Source organism: Macrotis lagotis, chromosome 1, assembly GCF_037893015.1.
Source record: "Macrotis lagotis isolate mMagLag1 chromosome 1, bilby.v1.9.chrom.fasta, whole genome shotgun sequence".
In the NCBI taxonomy this organism is placed as follows: Eukaryota; Metazoa; Chordata; class Mammalia; order Peramelemorphia; family Peramelidae; genus Macrotis; species Macrotis lagotis.
Window position 1 is genome coordinate 271837505 of NC_133658.1, and position 14973 is coordinate 271852477.

The 14973-nt window shown below is 38.5% G+C and overlaps 1 protein-coding gene across 1 annotated transcript in view; it reads left to right on the plus strand.

The window, feature by feature from the left end:
- NTSR1 (neurotensin receptor 1) overlaps nt 1–13221 on the plus strand; it is a 133284-nt gene extending 120063 nt beyond the window's left edge. Inside the window, exons 3-4 of the mRNA XM_074210429.1 lie at nt 1602–1692; nt 9201–13221. Coding sequence (XP_074066530.1) covers nt 1602–1692; nt 9201–9450 — 341 coding nt within the window. The 3' untranslated portion in view covers nt 9451–13221. The remainder of the gene's footprint in view (nt 1–1601; nt 1693–9200) is intronic.
- The last annotated feature ends 1752 nt before the right edge of the window (nt 13222–14973 follow it).

The window sequence follows — 14973 nt, forward strand, 5'->3', positions numbered from 1 at the left end:
CTGGGGTAACATGGAGAAAACAAAGAGATTCATTTTCCCCAAAAGCCCACTTTTCTTCTGAGACTTCCCAGACTCTTAGTCCTAGAAAAGACCACAGTAGTCACCTGGTTGAACAATTTTATTTCCCCTTTGGTGAGGTAAGAGGATGTTTACCCCAAGCATGTGGAGATTCCTCCAGGGGAATTGGTAGATGAACAATTTCTTTCAAAGGCCATGAAGCACTTAGAGCTTGGTCAAACACCAAAGATACCAAGGTCATCCATTGCAACCCAGTCCATCAGCAGTGGTCTTGACTTTTGTCCTGCCACTTAGGAATGCCACTTAGTGATGACTTAGGAAGAGGAAGTGAAACTGATGACTTTATAGAACTCTGACTCACTTAAATACAATTAACAAATAAGTCAAGACATCATCCCATGATGTCATTGGATCTCTTCAAAAACAAAGAACCAACAACGATAACAACAGATGAGAAAATAGAGGCAAGAGGGAAAGCTTGTGTGCCTAAGATCACATGGTTAAAGAGGGGTAGAAAATCAATGAGAGCCTGAGTCTCACAATAGAACTGTGGTAGACCAGATTTGAGATTAATATGACAATGCTAGCAGGTACTGAAGAATATCTTTCCCCACCCAAGTCTAGGTCCTATATCTAGGACCAAAGCGCTCAGGAAAATAGAGGCTGTTTGGAGGGAAGGGTCTTTTCCAAGAAATTGTCCCACCTGCTTCTGGAGAACTCCTTTGTCCTGACTGAATAAATCTCTAATAAATCCCCCTTGGACTGTTTCCACTAAGACACCTCTGTAGGTAAGAGAAGGTTTGGGATTCTCCTGGGGAGAAGGACTCATAAGAAGCCAGGCTTTAGTTACCATGGCCTAGGTAAAGCAACCTCTGGATCAAATAATTAGACCTCAAAGGCTTTATTATTTCATAACTAAACAGCCTACCCTCTATGAGATAGAAAAATTAATTTAATTCCTTTAAATAAATGAAGTGCCAGGGGACCAGGAATATCCTGGGAACTTCATTTCCAAAACTGATCTGAGAATGAAAACAATATTGTTTGTTCCTTATCCTCCAATGGTGCCCATCCTACAAGTCCAACCCTTTCTTAAAATACTCATCCCTTTTCAGTTTTTTCCATAATTACTAGTGCATACATATGAGCCTACCCATCATATTTCAAGCATATTGTTATCAGTAATCTGTCTTTTTCATCTTTGCATCCTTCACAGAACCTAGCACAGGATCTTTCATAAAGGAGGCACTTGGGAAATGTGTTGTGCTGAGTTGAAGCGACTAATATACACAGGCACACACACACACACACACACACACACACACACACACACAGACAATGAGTAATGCTGAAATTTGATCTAAGTACAGATTAGAATGAACCTACACTTCTAGTTTCCAAATATTTGGAAACAAAAATATTTGCTAATCGTATGACACTGGTCATGTTCTTACTCTCTTTGGACCTCATTTTCTTCAACTGAAAAGTTAAGAGGTTATACTAGGCATCTATAAGTTCCCTTTAGCCTCTTATATGCCATGATTCTAGGACACTAAATTCATGGTGTTTCCCTCCCATTCCAGGTGCAGTGGTCATTGCCTTTGTAGTCTGCTGGCTCCCCTACCACATTCGTCGCTTGATGTTCTGCTATATCCCATCTGATCATTGGTCCCCGTGAGTATCTGCTCCATGTTATATAGAAGTTATGGCTGTATACCTGAAAAAGTATTTCCTTTAACATCAAACCAAAGTCCCTGTGCTAGCTCTACCTTTCAGTGATGCTGGGAAGTCTCTCAATGAGCTGCACAAGGGTAAGTAATTCAGCTCTATCCAAGGCTGGTTAGAAAAGGTGTGAAGTTAGTCACCAAGTCTTCATTTGATGCTACCTTTCTACCCTCCTGGGGTGGCTGGATAGTGATTCGGGCCTGAAGTCAGGAAGACTCATTTTTCTGAGTTCAAATCTTGTCTCAAATACTTACTAGCAGTATCCTGGTCAAGTCACTTAATCGTGCTTGCCTCAAACTTTCATCTGTAAAAGTGCTGGGAAACTTGCCCTACCAGATATAAAATTATGTTATAAAGCATCAATCACAAAACTGTCTGATATTGGCTTAGAAATAGAATGGTGGACCAATAGAATAGACTAGGTGTAATAGCAGGAAACAATTATAATAATCTGCTATTTGATAAACCCAAAGAGTCCAACTATTGGGATAAAAACTCTCTCTTGGATAAAAACTGCTGGGAAAATTGGAAGCTAGTATGGAAGAAACTTAGATTAGACCAACACCTCATACCCTATACCAAGATAAGATCAAAATGGATACAGGATTTAGATATAAAAAACAATATTATAAACAAACTAGAAGATCAAGGAGTAGTTTACCTGTCAGATCCATGGAAAGGGAAGCAGTTTATGACTAAGGAAGAGATGGAGAATATCACTAAAAACAAGCTAGATGATTTTGGTTACATTAAATTAAAAAGGTTTTGCACAGGCAAAACCACTGTAACCAAAATCAAAAGAAATGTAGTAAACTAGGAAACAATCTTTACAACTAGTATTTCTGACAAAGGACTCATTTCTAAAATATACAGAGAATTGAGTCAAATTTTTTTTTAAAAAGCCATTACCCAATTGACAAATGGTCAAAGGATATGCAAAGGCAATTTACAATGAGATCAAAGCAATCCATAGTCATATGAAAAATTTCTCTAAATTATTACTTATTAGAGAAAAGCAAATTAAAGCATCTCTGAGGTACCACCTCACACCTCTCAGACTGACCAATATGACCAGAAAGGATAATGATCATTGTTGGAAGGGTTGTGGGGAAATCTGGGACACTAATACATTGTTGATAGAGCTGTGAACTCATCCAACCTTTCTGGAGAGCAGTATGGAACTATGCCCAAAGGGCAACAAAAATGTGCATACCCTTTGATCCAGCAATACCTCTACTGGGTCTATACCCTGAAGAGATGATGAAAAAGGGTAAAAACATCACTTGTACAAAAATATTTATAGCAGCCCTGTTTGTGGTGGCAAAGAATTGGAAATCAAGTACATGTCCTTCAATTGGGGAATGACTTAACAAACTAAGGTATGGGTATGTCATGGAACACTATTGTTCTATTAGAAACCAGGAGAGATGGGAATTCAGGGAAGCCTGGAGGGATTTGCATGAACTGATGCTGAGTGAGATGAGCAGAACCAGAAAAACATTGTATACCCTAACAGCAACATGGGGATGATGATCAACCTTGATAGACACACTCATTCCATCGGTGCAACAATCAGGGACAATTTGGGGCTATCTGCAAAGGAGAATACCGTCTGTGTCCAGAGAAAGAACTGTGGAGTTTGAACAAAGACTAAGGACTATTACCTTTAATTTAGAAAAAAACTGATATGTTATTGTCTGATCTTGCTATCTCTTATACTTTATGTTTCTTCCTTAAGGATATGATTTCTCTCTCATCATATTTAATTTGGATCAATGTATACCATGGAAACAATGTAAAAACTGGCAAATTGCCTTCTGTGGGGGAGTAGGGGGAGGGAAGTAAAATTAGGAAAAAAATTATAAAACTACTCCAGAATCCTTGCCAAGAAAACCCAAATGAGGTCAGAAAGAGTCAGTCACAACTAAAATGACTGAACTACAACAATTCTACCTTACCACCGCTTTCACCATGTCTTGTGCTTCAGGATCACAAAACCTGGACTTTCTGTAATGTGTTGTAAATTATATCAGACTTCATTTCTCAAAAGCTGAAGCTGATTTCAGGCTCTGATTCTTTGAGGTGCAAAAAAAAAAAGAATTTAATTTGGTGTATAAACCCTGCCTTTAAATCTCATCTCCAACTATCCATATAACCTTGGTTTTCTGAACTTAATTTTCCTCCTTTATAAATTAGTCATGATAATAATTCATGTACTAAGTACTAAAGAGTTATGAAAAAAGGCTTTAACCTTAAAATAACTTGTCAGGTAAAGTCAACAAATCAGAGCCTATCTATTCCAGGCACTATGCTAAGTGTTAATGTGCATCATTATCATCAGAATCATCTTCATCATCACCAGTGTAAGAAACCTAGTATAGTGCAAGTCAGGAGATCTGATTTCTAGCCCTAGCTCTATGTGACATTGAATAAATTGCTTCTGCATTTCTGGATCTCAGTTTCTTCTTCTGTCAAATGAGGATGGTAGATTAGACTGGGGTGGGGAATATCCTTAAGGCCCACAAAATCATTTGGTCTAATATTGCCAAGCCAACTACAGGCAGCACTCAAAATTTAATAAAACTAGTTGTTTTTTAGGAGTGAATTAAATGTTTGACCAAATATAGCAGGCAAATGATCTTAGAAATATCCAAATGGCTCTTGGCAGGAAAAAAGCTTCCCCACCATTGGACTAGATGATCCTCCAGCTCTTGTATTTCATTATTTTTTTTTTTCATAAGAAACCTTAGGAGTCCTTCAAAAATAAAGTTTTTCTAACCTAGGTAGAATTTAATTCACAAAAAGTATAATAGGCATAGACTTTTTTCAAAAATATCTATTGTGCAAATTAAGATTTGACTGTCTTCACCTCCCTTCCCAATAGGAAAAAGCGGTATATGTGTTTCTCCACAAGCTAAACCTTGTGGGACTTTACCTCCATGTCCACCAATTTTGAGGAAAGAAACTTAGAGCTTCTTATTGTATCTTCACCCTCCCTGTACCAGGTCACAGGATCATAGATTTAAAGATGGAACCTGAGAGACCATTGAGTTCAACTCCCTCACTTCATAGATAAAAAAATAAGACCCAAAAACATAGTGTCTTGTGTCAGATCATGCAAGTACCATGTGCCAGAGGCAGAATCTGAACCCAGAGCATCTGAATCTGAATTCTATTGTACTATTTACCACTTGTGCTAACTTTTCTTCCCATAAGGATCACAGTAACCTGCTCATCCCCCTTAAACCCATAAGCCCCTAGAGAAACTCACTGAAAGTGAAGATCAATATCTGAAAGCAGTTTTTGAAATTAGAATTAGGATCATTTTAGGATAAACTATTTTTTCTGTCATCCTGTAGTGACTTCTTCACAGACTTTCCCAGTCCTATCATAAAGTTCTATTCCAATGGTATTCAATTCTCTGTGACCCCATTTGAGGTTTTCTTGGCAAAGATGCTAGAATGGTTTGCCATTTCCTTCTCCAACTCATTTTACAGATGAGAAAACTGAGATAGACAAGATAAAGTGACTTGCCCAGGGTCACACAAGTAGGATAACAAAGCCATGATAGGATTGGGGAAGATACAGTTTAGATAAGATTCTTCCCTGCCCTCATGGAGGACAACACTTAATAAAGGAACAGGATTTAAAAATCATAGTGTTTCAGAATTAGAATTGTCCTCAGAGGTCATCTTATCCAAACTGGTACCTAAAAAAGGATTTCATAAACAACATTTCCAACAAGTAATCACCAGACTTCACTTAAATATCTCCGACCTCTGAATGAATCATTCTAGAGACAGGGTCCAGGCCTATTATTTAATTGGTATAAAATTATATTGGGATATATGGGGTGTTAAGGAAGGATCAGTACTTCTAGAGTAAGTACTTTTCAAAGATGCTCTTCTCCTCTGGGTTCAATGCTCACCCAACTCTTACTTGCGGCTCCAAGAAGATGTAGCATATACAGTGGCCACTTAAAACTGTCTCAGAAAAAGGTCCAAGCCAAGTTAGGAGCAACTGACAGACCTCAAACACATTGGTGGGTTAGGGGGATATCAACCCTAAGTAGATAAAGACTTTTCCTGGTGGAATGGGCAGATGAGAATGATTTGTTCCGATGGCCATAAAGGCAGTTGAAGCAGGTGCTATGGAGCACACAGAACTTGGTCAGACATTAAAGATGGCAAGTTCATCCCCTGCATCACAGTCTTGATTTTTATCCTATCACTGGATTTGGATGACTCAGAAAGAGAAAATAAGGCTAATGATTTTGAGAAATTCAGTTTCTCTCAAATCCAATTCACATGCATGTCAAGACATCATCCCATGATGATATTAGTCCTCTTTGAAAACAAAAGACAAGTAACAATAGGCCCTAAGGCAAGCTCTCTCCCCTTCAATGGGCCACAGTTTCCTCATCCAGAGTAGGAATAAATAATACTTATGATTATAGTAGGGTTGTGAGAATTAAATGAGATGATTTCAACATGTATTGAATACTGATAACACGTAAGACCCTGTGCTAGTCCAATGGGAAACAAAAAAATGAAATAAAGATTCTATCCTGTGATCGAGATTATCAAGACCAGTTCTGTGATGAGGCACAGACCATGACCTGAAGGAACATTGAAACTGATGAAGGATAGAAAATAAGAGAAGCACACTAATCATTGGGAGATAAGGCAGAAAGTGATAAAGAAAAATGCAAAGGAGAAATGATCTATATGGAAGTACTATATCTTCACAAATACTAGGTAAATATTATGAAATAATATATCTGACTATCCCTGCAGTCTATTTTTTTTAAAGCAACCCTTGGCAGAGTTAACAATTTAAATGAATTTATACTTGGTGTTTATATCTAACCAGATCTATTCTTTTACTGGATTATGATGGGAAAGCTGGAAAGTAAGGGAAAGGGAAGGCCTGAAAAAAAGAAAGGGGTGAGGAAAAGAAGAGAAGAGGAAATTGAGAGAAAGACAGTAAAGAAAATCTGACAATTTCATCATAGCTCTTTCTCATTTTCACTTCAAGAATTTGTCCCTCTCCTTTGCCACTATGGTAGTCCCTATCCCACTGTGAAAAATGATTAATTTGACCCCTACTCTATTCCAATAAATATTAATCATTTTTATATGATTCCATAGAGGTAGTGAATATATATGTTCTAAATATTAATCCCCAGAGCTGTGAAATACAGATTACAAACTTGCTTAATAATAGGAAGTTATGTAGAGGCCCTTCACCCTTGTTTTCTTGTTATGGTATCCAAGCCTGGAATAGCAGAGGTAACTCAATTACAGAGAAAGACCCCAACTTATTTTTGTGCCACCAAGCAAGTGACCATATTAATAACCATATTACAACCACTTAGTCAGTGGACATGCCCATGCTTTGGTCAACCCAAGACCCTACTATTGACATATCATTTCTAGCTGATGCAACCACATTTTGTGCCCATGAAGCAAGTTCTATCAAGCAATGGGATTCTACATTTTGTATAGCCCTCTAGAGTGTTCAAGTATCAAATTTGGTATTAAATCTTATACAAATAAGGCCCTGGAAGAAGGAGGCATCTCAGATTGAAAGAAGATCTGAGGTTCACTTCATTAGAGGGGGCCATGGACCCTTTAATATAGTACCATTGACTCTGAGCTCTACCTCAGTAGTTTTTCTTGCAGATAGGACAATTATAATCCCTATACCACAGTCATATAGTCATCAGTTCCAAGCAGAGAAACTCTTTAGGAAAGAACACTGTGGCCTTAAACTAAGCCAATTAACTTCAAGTGCCAACTATCTTTTTTTTTTTTGCTTCCTTTGGAACAAAAAGTTCACAAATAGCAATTTCTCCCCACTTTTCAACCATATTATCACTCCTAAGTCCTTAAGAAGAGCCAGCTAAGTGGATAAGAAGGATATAGTTTCCAGTCCAACTGACCAGTAAGCAGGTCACTCTGTCCTCCTTCACAAAGCCTGCTTTGCTCTCCTCAATAGCTGTCGGCAAGCTTTTAAAGGGTTATTACTTGGCAAATGAAGTCCTTGCCAGGAAAATCAGAAAAGGAAATTTCGCTTAGGCTACAGCTTTGGGGATTTAGGTAAGACATAAGAGTAGTCATGGGTTTGGCCTCAAGATTGTTCATAACAAACCAGCCAATCTCCCAAAAGCCTGCAACAATTTAGGTAAAATCTAAGAAGATGCAGAAAATTAACTAAGTGGATTAGGAAAGAATTGGGGGAGCTACCTTCAAAGAATTCAAAAATATAAGGAATCAAATCCTGATTAATTCACTGATAGATAGAAGGAGGAGTCTGATAACCGCATTTTAGCAAGTATCATAAATTTATTTTTTTCTCATTAAAATCTGATTTTTGTTGTCTCTGATACTAAGAAGGACCTCATTCAAAGGGGACCTTTCAGGGTTGAAGTCAAGAGTATTCCTACATGGGATGAGAAGTTGAATTAGCTCCCTTCCAAACCTAAGATCTAAAGGTATTTTCCAAAATTGAGAGGTGGTGAGGCACTGTGGAATTAGTGAAGGATTTGGAATCTGGAAGAGCTGGGTTAAACTTCAGATAACCGAGAACTGTGTGTCATTGGGTAAATCACTTCTCTATGCCTCACTTTCCTAATGTTCAAAAGGAGAAAGTTGGTCTACATCTTCTAAGGTCCCTCTCAACTCAAAATCTATGATCTTATGTTTCTAAATAAAATTTTATTCTATGTCACTCTAGAGAATAAAAATAGCACCACTGGCTATGGTGTTACAGGAAAGAAGAATCTGCCCCAGTAAAAGGAAGAGCTAACTATTCACAAATTAGAGTTATCTAACTATAATTGCCTTATGAGATAGTAAGTTTGTTCCTATTACTGAAACTGTTCAAGTGGAGATTAGATGATCATTGGGCAGCTAGATGGTGCAGAGGATAGCACGGAGGTTGCAATCAGGAGGACAAGAATTTGAATCCAGCCTCAGACAGGTGGCACCACTTGTGCGACCTTGGGCAAATCACTAACCCTGAGCCATCTCCTGTTGTCCCAGTTTACATCTGGCCACTGGACCCAGATGATTCTGGAGGAGAATATGAAGATGGTGATTTAGCAGCACCCCCTCACTCAAATCCAGTTCATGTGCTTGTCATGGTCTCACCTCCCCTGATGTCATGATCTTCTTCGAGAACAAAGGACAAACATCACCATTAGCATTATCATTATCATCAGACAATCATTAAGAATATTGCAGAAGAGCCTCTTATGGGGCGGAAGAGTTTGAACATCATGATTTCTAAAGTCCTTTCAGGTTGATACTGTCAGATTTAATTAATTCAGTGGTTGTAAAGTTCTATGGCCTAGAAGGTTGTGTCTATCCTTTTTTGCTTGTGTTTCAAAGCCCTATAATTTACCTAGGTATTCTCTTTCTTCCTCTCTTCCTCTCTACCCCTTTACCCTCCAGGTTTCTCTATGATTTCTACCACTACTTCTACATGCTCACCAATGTCCTCTTCTATGTCAGCTCCACCATCAACCCCATCCTCTACAACTTAGTATCAGCCAACTTTCGGCAGATCTTCATCTCCACCCTGGCTTTCCTCTGCCCTCCCTGGAGAAGAAGGAAGAAAAGACCAAGGTTCTCCAGAAAGTCCAACAGCATCTCCAGCAACCACACCTTTTCCAGCAACATGACCCGGGAAACACTCTACTAGAGCTCCAGGTCATGGAGGAAGGAGTAGAAGCTGATGCCACACCACCCAATGTCTCCACAGTTTGAGTGCATGTGGTGGTGTATTTGGCACAGAGATTTCATTCATTTCATTTGATGTTGGGAATGGGTGGGAAAGAGCATTGCTGGTCTGGTTTCAGACAAGGGGTCAGTTAAAAGTTCCACCATTTCTTTTATCTTCTAAGAATTGAAATTGATTCAACTTGCATTAAAGAATCCATTTGTTTTCAGCACAAAGGTATCCACTGCTCCCACCTCTGCCATCCTTCCCTCCCTCTTTTTTCTTGAAAGCTATTTCTCCAAGAAGCACTAAACAAGGACTTTAATGAGGAGAATTTGTATTCAGTAAGAAGGAGTTTTCTTTGTTACCATCTAATGGATATTTAGAGCCAGGGACATGGACAAATCAATGGGCTCCTAGATCTGACTGATTATTCATAGATGCATCTCTGCTGAATGTTTGCTAATAAGAACAGCATGTTCCAGGAAATCAATAAGAAGGAGGGTGCTCACCTAACCAGAAAAATGTCCTCTATTCAGCCCAAGTCATTGTTTTACCAGCCTCAGATCTGTCTAGAAGCTTAGAATTCTGACTGGAAAAAGAATGAATGAATGGCAAAACCTAGAAAAAGTCACTGAATGAGCTCCTTAACTACCCATTTAATTTACTGTGGGTGAAAGGGATTCCTGAGATAATCATGACAGAAGGTTCTTGCATAGAACCAGCCTCACCTCCTACCTCCAATTCTTCCCTCAAGATCAGAATTATTTTGGGCAATCTCATAGAATGTCAGAAAATGATTTTAGAAATGGAACTACTCAGCCCAGAATGATCACCGGGGCCACTCAGTCTCTTCTCTCTGGGCTAAAATTCTGCATTCAATTTCATTTCATTCAAAAAATAATTATTAAGGGGGCAGCTAGGTGGCTATAGTTGTTAAGAGCACTAACTCTGGAATCAGGAGCACTTGAGTTCATATATGTTACCCTGGGCATTGCCTCCAAAAAATAATAATTACTATTATTATTATTGAGTACCTATTATTATAGATGACCACCAAATGCACAACTCCCTCACTGGATTCTATAAAGAAAGAAAGAAATCTTAATTCTCTCTCCTCAGGACTGAGAAAGAACTCTGTTCATCCTATTGTGAATGAAGCAGCCTCCTTTCCTCTCCATCAATTGGTAAAGACCAGATCAGTCCCAGATGCTCAATAGAATAATCTAGTTATGTCCCTACTGATTCCAGGCAGGTTCACCCACCCCTCCTTTTCCCCATCATCCCAAACACATAAGGAATATTCTACTTTACTTTATTCTCCACTTATTCAGATCACTATATGGAGGCAAGAAGTCACTGAGCATGGAACTACAGAATCTAGTGGGAGAAAGGAGGAAAGAAATGGTTTTAACATGTCACCTATCTCATCTTTGACCCTTCTCATATTATTAAAGTGACTTGAGTTTCATAGACTTCCCCCTCACTTCTCTCTCCACCGCCATACTTCCTTTGTTCCATGTTTCTGATTCAATTGGACTCCTGAGAATTCCTGGAGGGCTAGTTTCCCCTCACAATTCCTCAATATTTACTCCTGGTCAGTGTCCCATATGTGAAGATTTTCCCCCAGAAACATCAGAGGCCTCAGGAATTTTTTATACATTGTATCTGAACAGAGAAGCAGAGAAAAATTACCTAAAGACAGGAGGTCACAAAATGACTTACCGCTGGCCAGAAGGCTTTGCATTTCTCAGAAGAGTTGCTACCAATAAAAGAAAAATCAAGATTCCAGAGAGAAGACTGAAGTCCTAACTATAACCTTCATTGCTGATGATTCCCTCAAGACCAAACCCCAAAACACATCTATAAGACATTTTATCATGTTTGTGATTGATTTATTAACTGAACATTTATCCAAAACAGTCTTGATTTCACTTAATGAAGAAGAAGGAGAAGGAAAGTGAGATATAGATGACTTTATTCTGAGCTATTAGGGAGAATTCTTGTTGTTAGAAATTAAGTTGTACATGGGTAGATTTTTCTTTATCCCATGATGGCAAATTTGCACAGAGGCAGAGTTGAACCAGGTAAGGCAAATGATTCAATAGGGAAGGATCAAATTAAAATGAAGAATTTTCCTCCTCAAAATCCCTCTATTGGTCCCATAGACCTATGATTTTATAAGTCAAAAATTCTCCTGTATATATAAATCACTATAGCAGAACAAAAATAGGATGACTTTGGTTATCAACTTGACTTTACTTCAAAATGGGATAATAAGAGGGGGCAAAAATAGACTGTCAGGTAAGACATCTGTAGGCTACAACTAGCTGTTTGACTGATTACTGTTTCCAGAGCTACTATTGGACAACAGAGAAGTTTCCAATCCGAAACCACTAGGACCATAGTCTTCTCTCTTGTCCAAGGTTTTAAATTTGAATATTCAGAAGCTGATAATAGCAGTCTGCTGAATAGTATCTGTGCTTCCATTATGCCTCTGCCTGCCAAACCAAAGCTGGTAAGGGTGGCTCAAGCTCATCTGGATGCAGGTCCCAGATTTTCCCAAGAGATAGGGAAGTTTTTCTCTCTGGGCTTTATTTCTGATCTGCCAGAAAACTCTAAGAAATAATGTCACTTATATCAACCTTTGTAGTTGGGCAGCAGGCTTTGTTTACTGTCTGGTTACTAGCTATGGTGGAAAAGGTTATGTATGAGACATTCCACCTAAGTGTCAGAAAGCCTTAAGGTGAGGGGGGGTCTGGGGATGGCATCAGGGGAACACTCAAAGGAGCCAGTGAGGAACTACTTTGCATTTTTCGTAGAAAAATTATATCAACTGATGGTCAAAGTCACCTCCAGGTTGGTGAAGACTCAGAGATCTATTGTCCTCTTGGTTTTCTCCACATCTGTAGATCCTCAGAACAGAATTTCAACTAGGCAGCATTAGTAGGGACCTTTTCCCAACTCAATACAGTTTGGGTGTCTACGCATTAAAACTATCCTTCCCTCTTAGGGCTGGGCTCATAAGCCAGTGCCAGCAAGGATGTCTGGCAAGAGATAACAGTTTTCATTCCAATTCTGCCATTAACTTATCATGTGGGCAGGCAAGCCAAAACCTCTGTGGAATTCAACTTTCCTCATCTATAAGATGACATTCTGTCCACCTCAATGCAGTGAGGTGATGAAATGAAAGAATGTGTGAAAGGTATTTGAAAAATATAAATTATGCTATGAATATAGGGTATTATTATTTTAAGATGGGAAAGGAAAGTGGGTGGTGATTAAGGAGACAAGAGTCAAAAGTCGGATGAAAAGTACTTGGACCTGGATTTCATCCCATCAAGTATCTTACAAAAAATAGAGTTAATGTGTCCGTGTCACCGCATTGATGTTTCAGATATAGCCTAGATGTTTTCCATCAGTGTTATATTAGCCTGTTCTCTTTCTGATCAAAAACACAATCCCAAGTATATAAAGCATGTCTTCCTTTTGTGAAAAGTCTCCCTTGCCTAACGCCTTATCCAAGATGTCCAGTGATATGTGTTAATATTTTGTAGAAACCAGTTCTCCTGCATTGCTTCAAGTTGTCTTCAGTGACTGGATTCTTATGTGAATGACTGAAACAGCTCACAGAGAAAATTCAGCTCTGTTATTTCTACTTCCTGTTTGAAATCCCTCAGACTGTGAATCCAACAACCTGCTCATGTTGTACTTGTGGTGGAAAAAGTGAATTAAACACTAAAATAAATTAATAAAAAGCTAAGCCATGTGTGCTGTTTTTAGTTGGATTTCTGATGGAAGTGTGACAGCTCAAATAACAATCTGTTCTTTCCACCATATTAAAGTATAAACCAAGTGACTCTGAGTTGAAAAGATTTGCTAGAAGGGAATGATTGACCACCTTTGGTCACCAATACCCCTAAAAACCTAGACCTAACACTATCTTACTGGCAAAAAGGAAGGCTATGGATTTACTTCAAAATTTGAAAGGACCAGTGCTTAGAGGCAGCATAGTATAGAGGACAGAGTGTTTGACTTGGAGTCAAGAAAAGCCTAGATTCAAATCCTGCCTCTAACTTGCTAGCCCATAAAGCCATTGCCAAGTCATTTAACCTCTCCAAACTCCAAGTTCCTCATTGGTGCTACTAGCATCAATAGTATTAACCTCTGGATTAATGTAAGGCTCAAAATGGCTCAAATGTACAGTACTTTATGGACTTCAAAACATTATATAAATCATAGGTATTATTATGCTTATAAGAAGGCAGGTGTTCCCAAGTCATTAATGCAGATCATATACTTTCTACTCTTTAGTAGAAAGTTTTATTAGTTGCTCTAGTCAAAATAAAAATAAACAAAAGAAAACAAACCAAAAACATTCTCTGGTGTCTAAGCTTCTCTGAACTTAACACCCTAAGATGGATATAGATTGAGAAAGTACATCACACTATCAAACCCTTACTCAAAGTCTTTCTGACTTCATTGTTCTGTCCTGAGCTCTCTTCTGTTTTCCCTCTATTCCATTTTAGTTGGACTTGATTATTATCTCTATATTATCTCAAAATCTGTTTATACTAACCTCTCTGCTGACCTGAGTTTTGCATCTCCTACAGTCTGTTGAACATCTCAAATTAGACACCTTAAATTCAACTTTTCTTTTGAGTTTTTAAAACCTTTATAAACCTGCCCTTACCACCTTTCCTTACTTACTTTCCTTGCTTACATCTTAGACTCCTCACCCACTGCTACATTGGTCTTTGCCCCCCTTATCCTTCCTTGAACACTTCATCTCTCAGTTCCAGGAATTTTCTCTGTCTGTCTCTGGTGCCTAGAATGCTCTCCCTCCTTATCTTTGCCTCTGACTTCTCTGGCTTTTTTCAAGTCTCAGGTAAAATATTACCTTCTCCTGGAAGCCTTTCCCAAAGCCCCTTCATTCTCATGCCTTCCCTCTGTTGATTTATCTCCTATTTATCCTGCATATAGTTTGTTTGTACATAGTTGTTTACATATTTCCTCCATTGGACTGTGAGCTACTTGAGAACAAAGATTGATTTTCACATTTCTTTATATCCATAACACATAATATGTTTATTTTTTCATCATATTTACTGTATTATTGACTGGGAGGACCTGCCAGATTTTTGATCAGAAAAGACATAACCTCGGAGAATTTAAAATCACCACAAAGACCTCGTGAATCCTAGAAAGATTCTAGTGGAGAAAGACCTTTAGCAATGTAAAAAATTGTGATCAAATCCTAAAATACATTAGTATCAGTCACAGAGCTGATAGTGATAGAGGTTAGCATGTCACTTCTGAACTCTGACTTATAATTTCTATTTCATTTCATATGCTCGTAACACCTTGGTGAAGGCTCTGTCAAGCTGACTTTATTTCTTGAATTTCCCATTCCCTAAATCATAGCTGAGAGAACAAAAGTCTGCCTGTTGAGTCTGGCCCCCAACAGTCATGAGCTGAATAGTGCTTGGATAGGTAGTTTTTGAC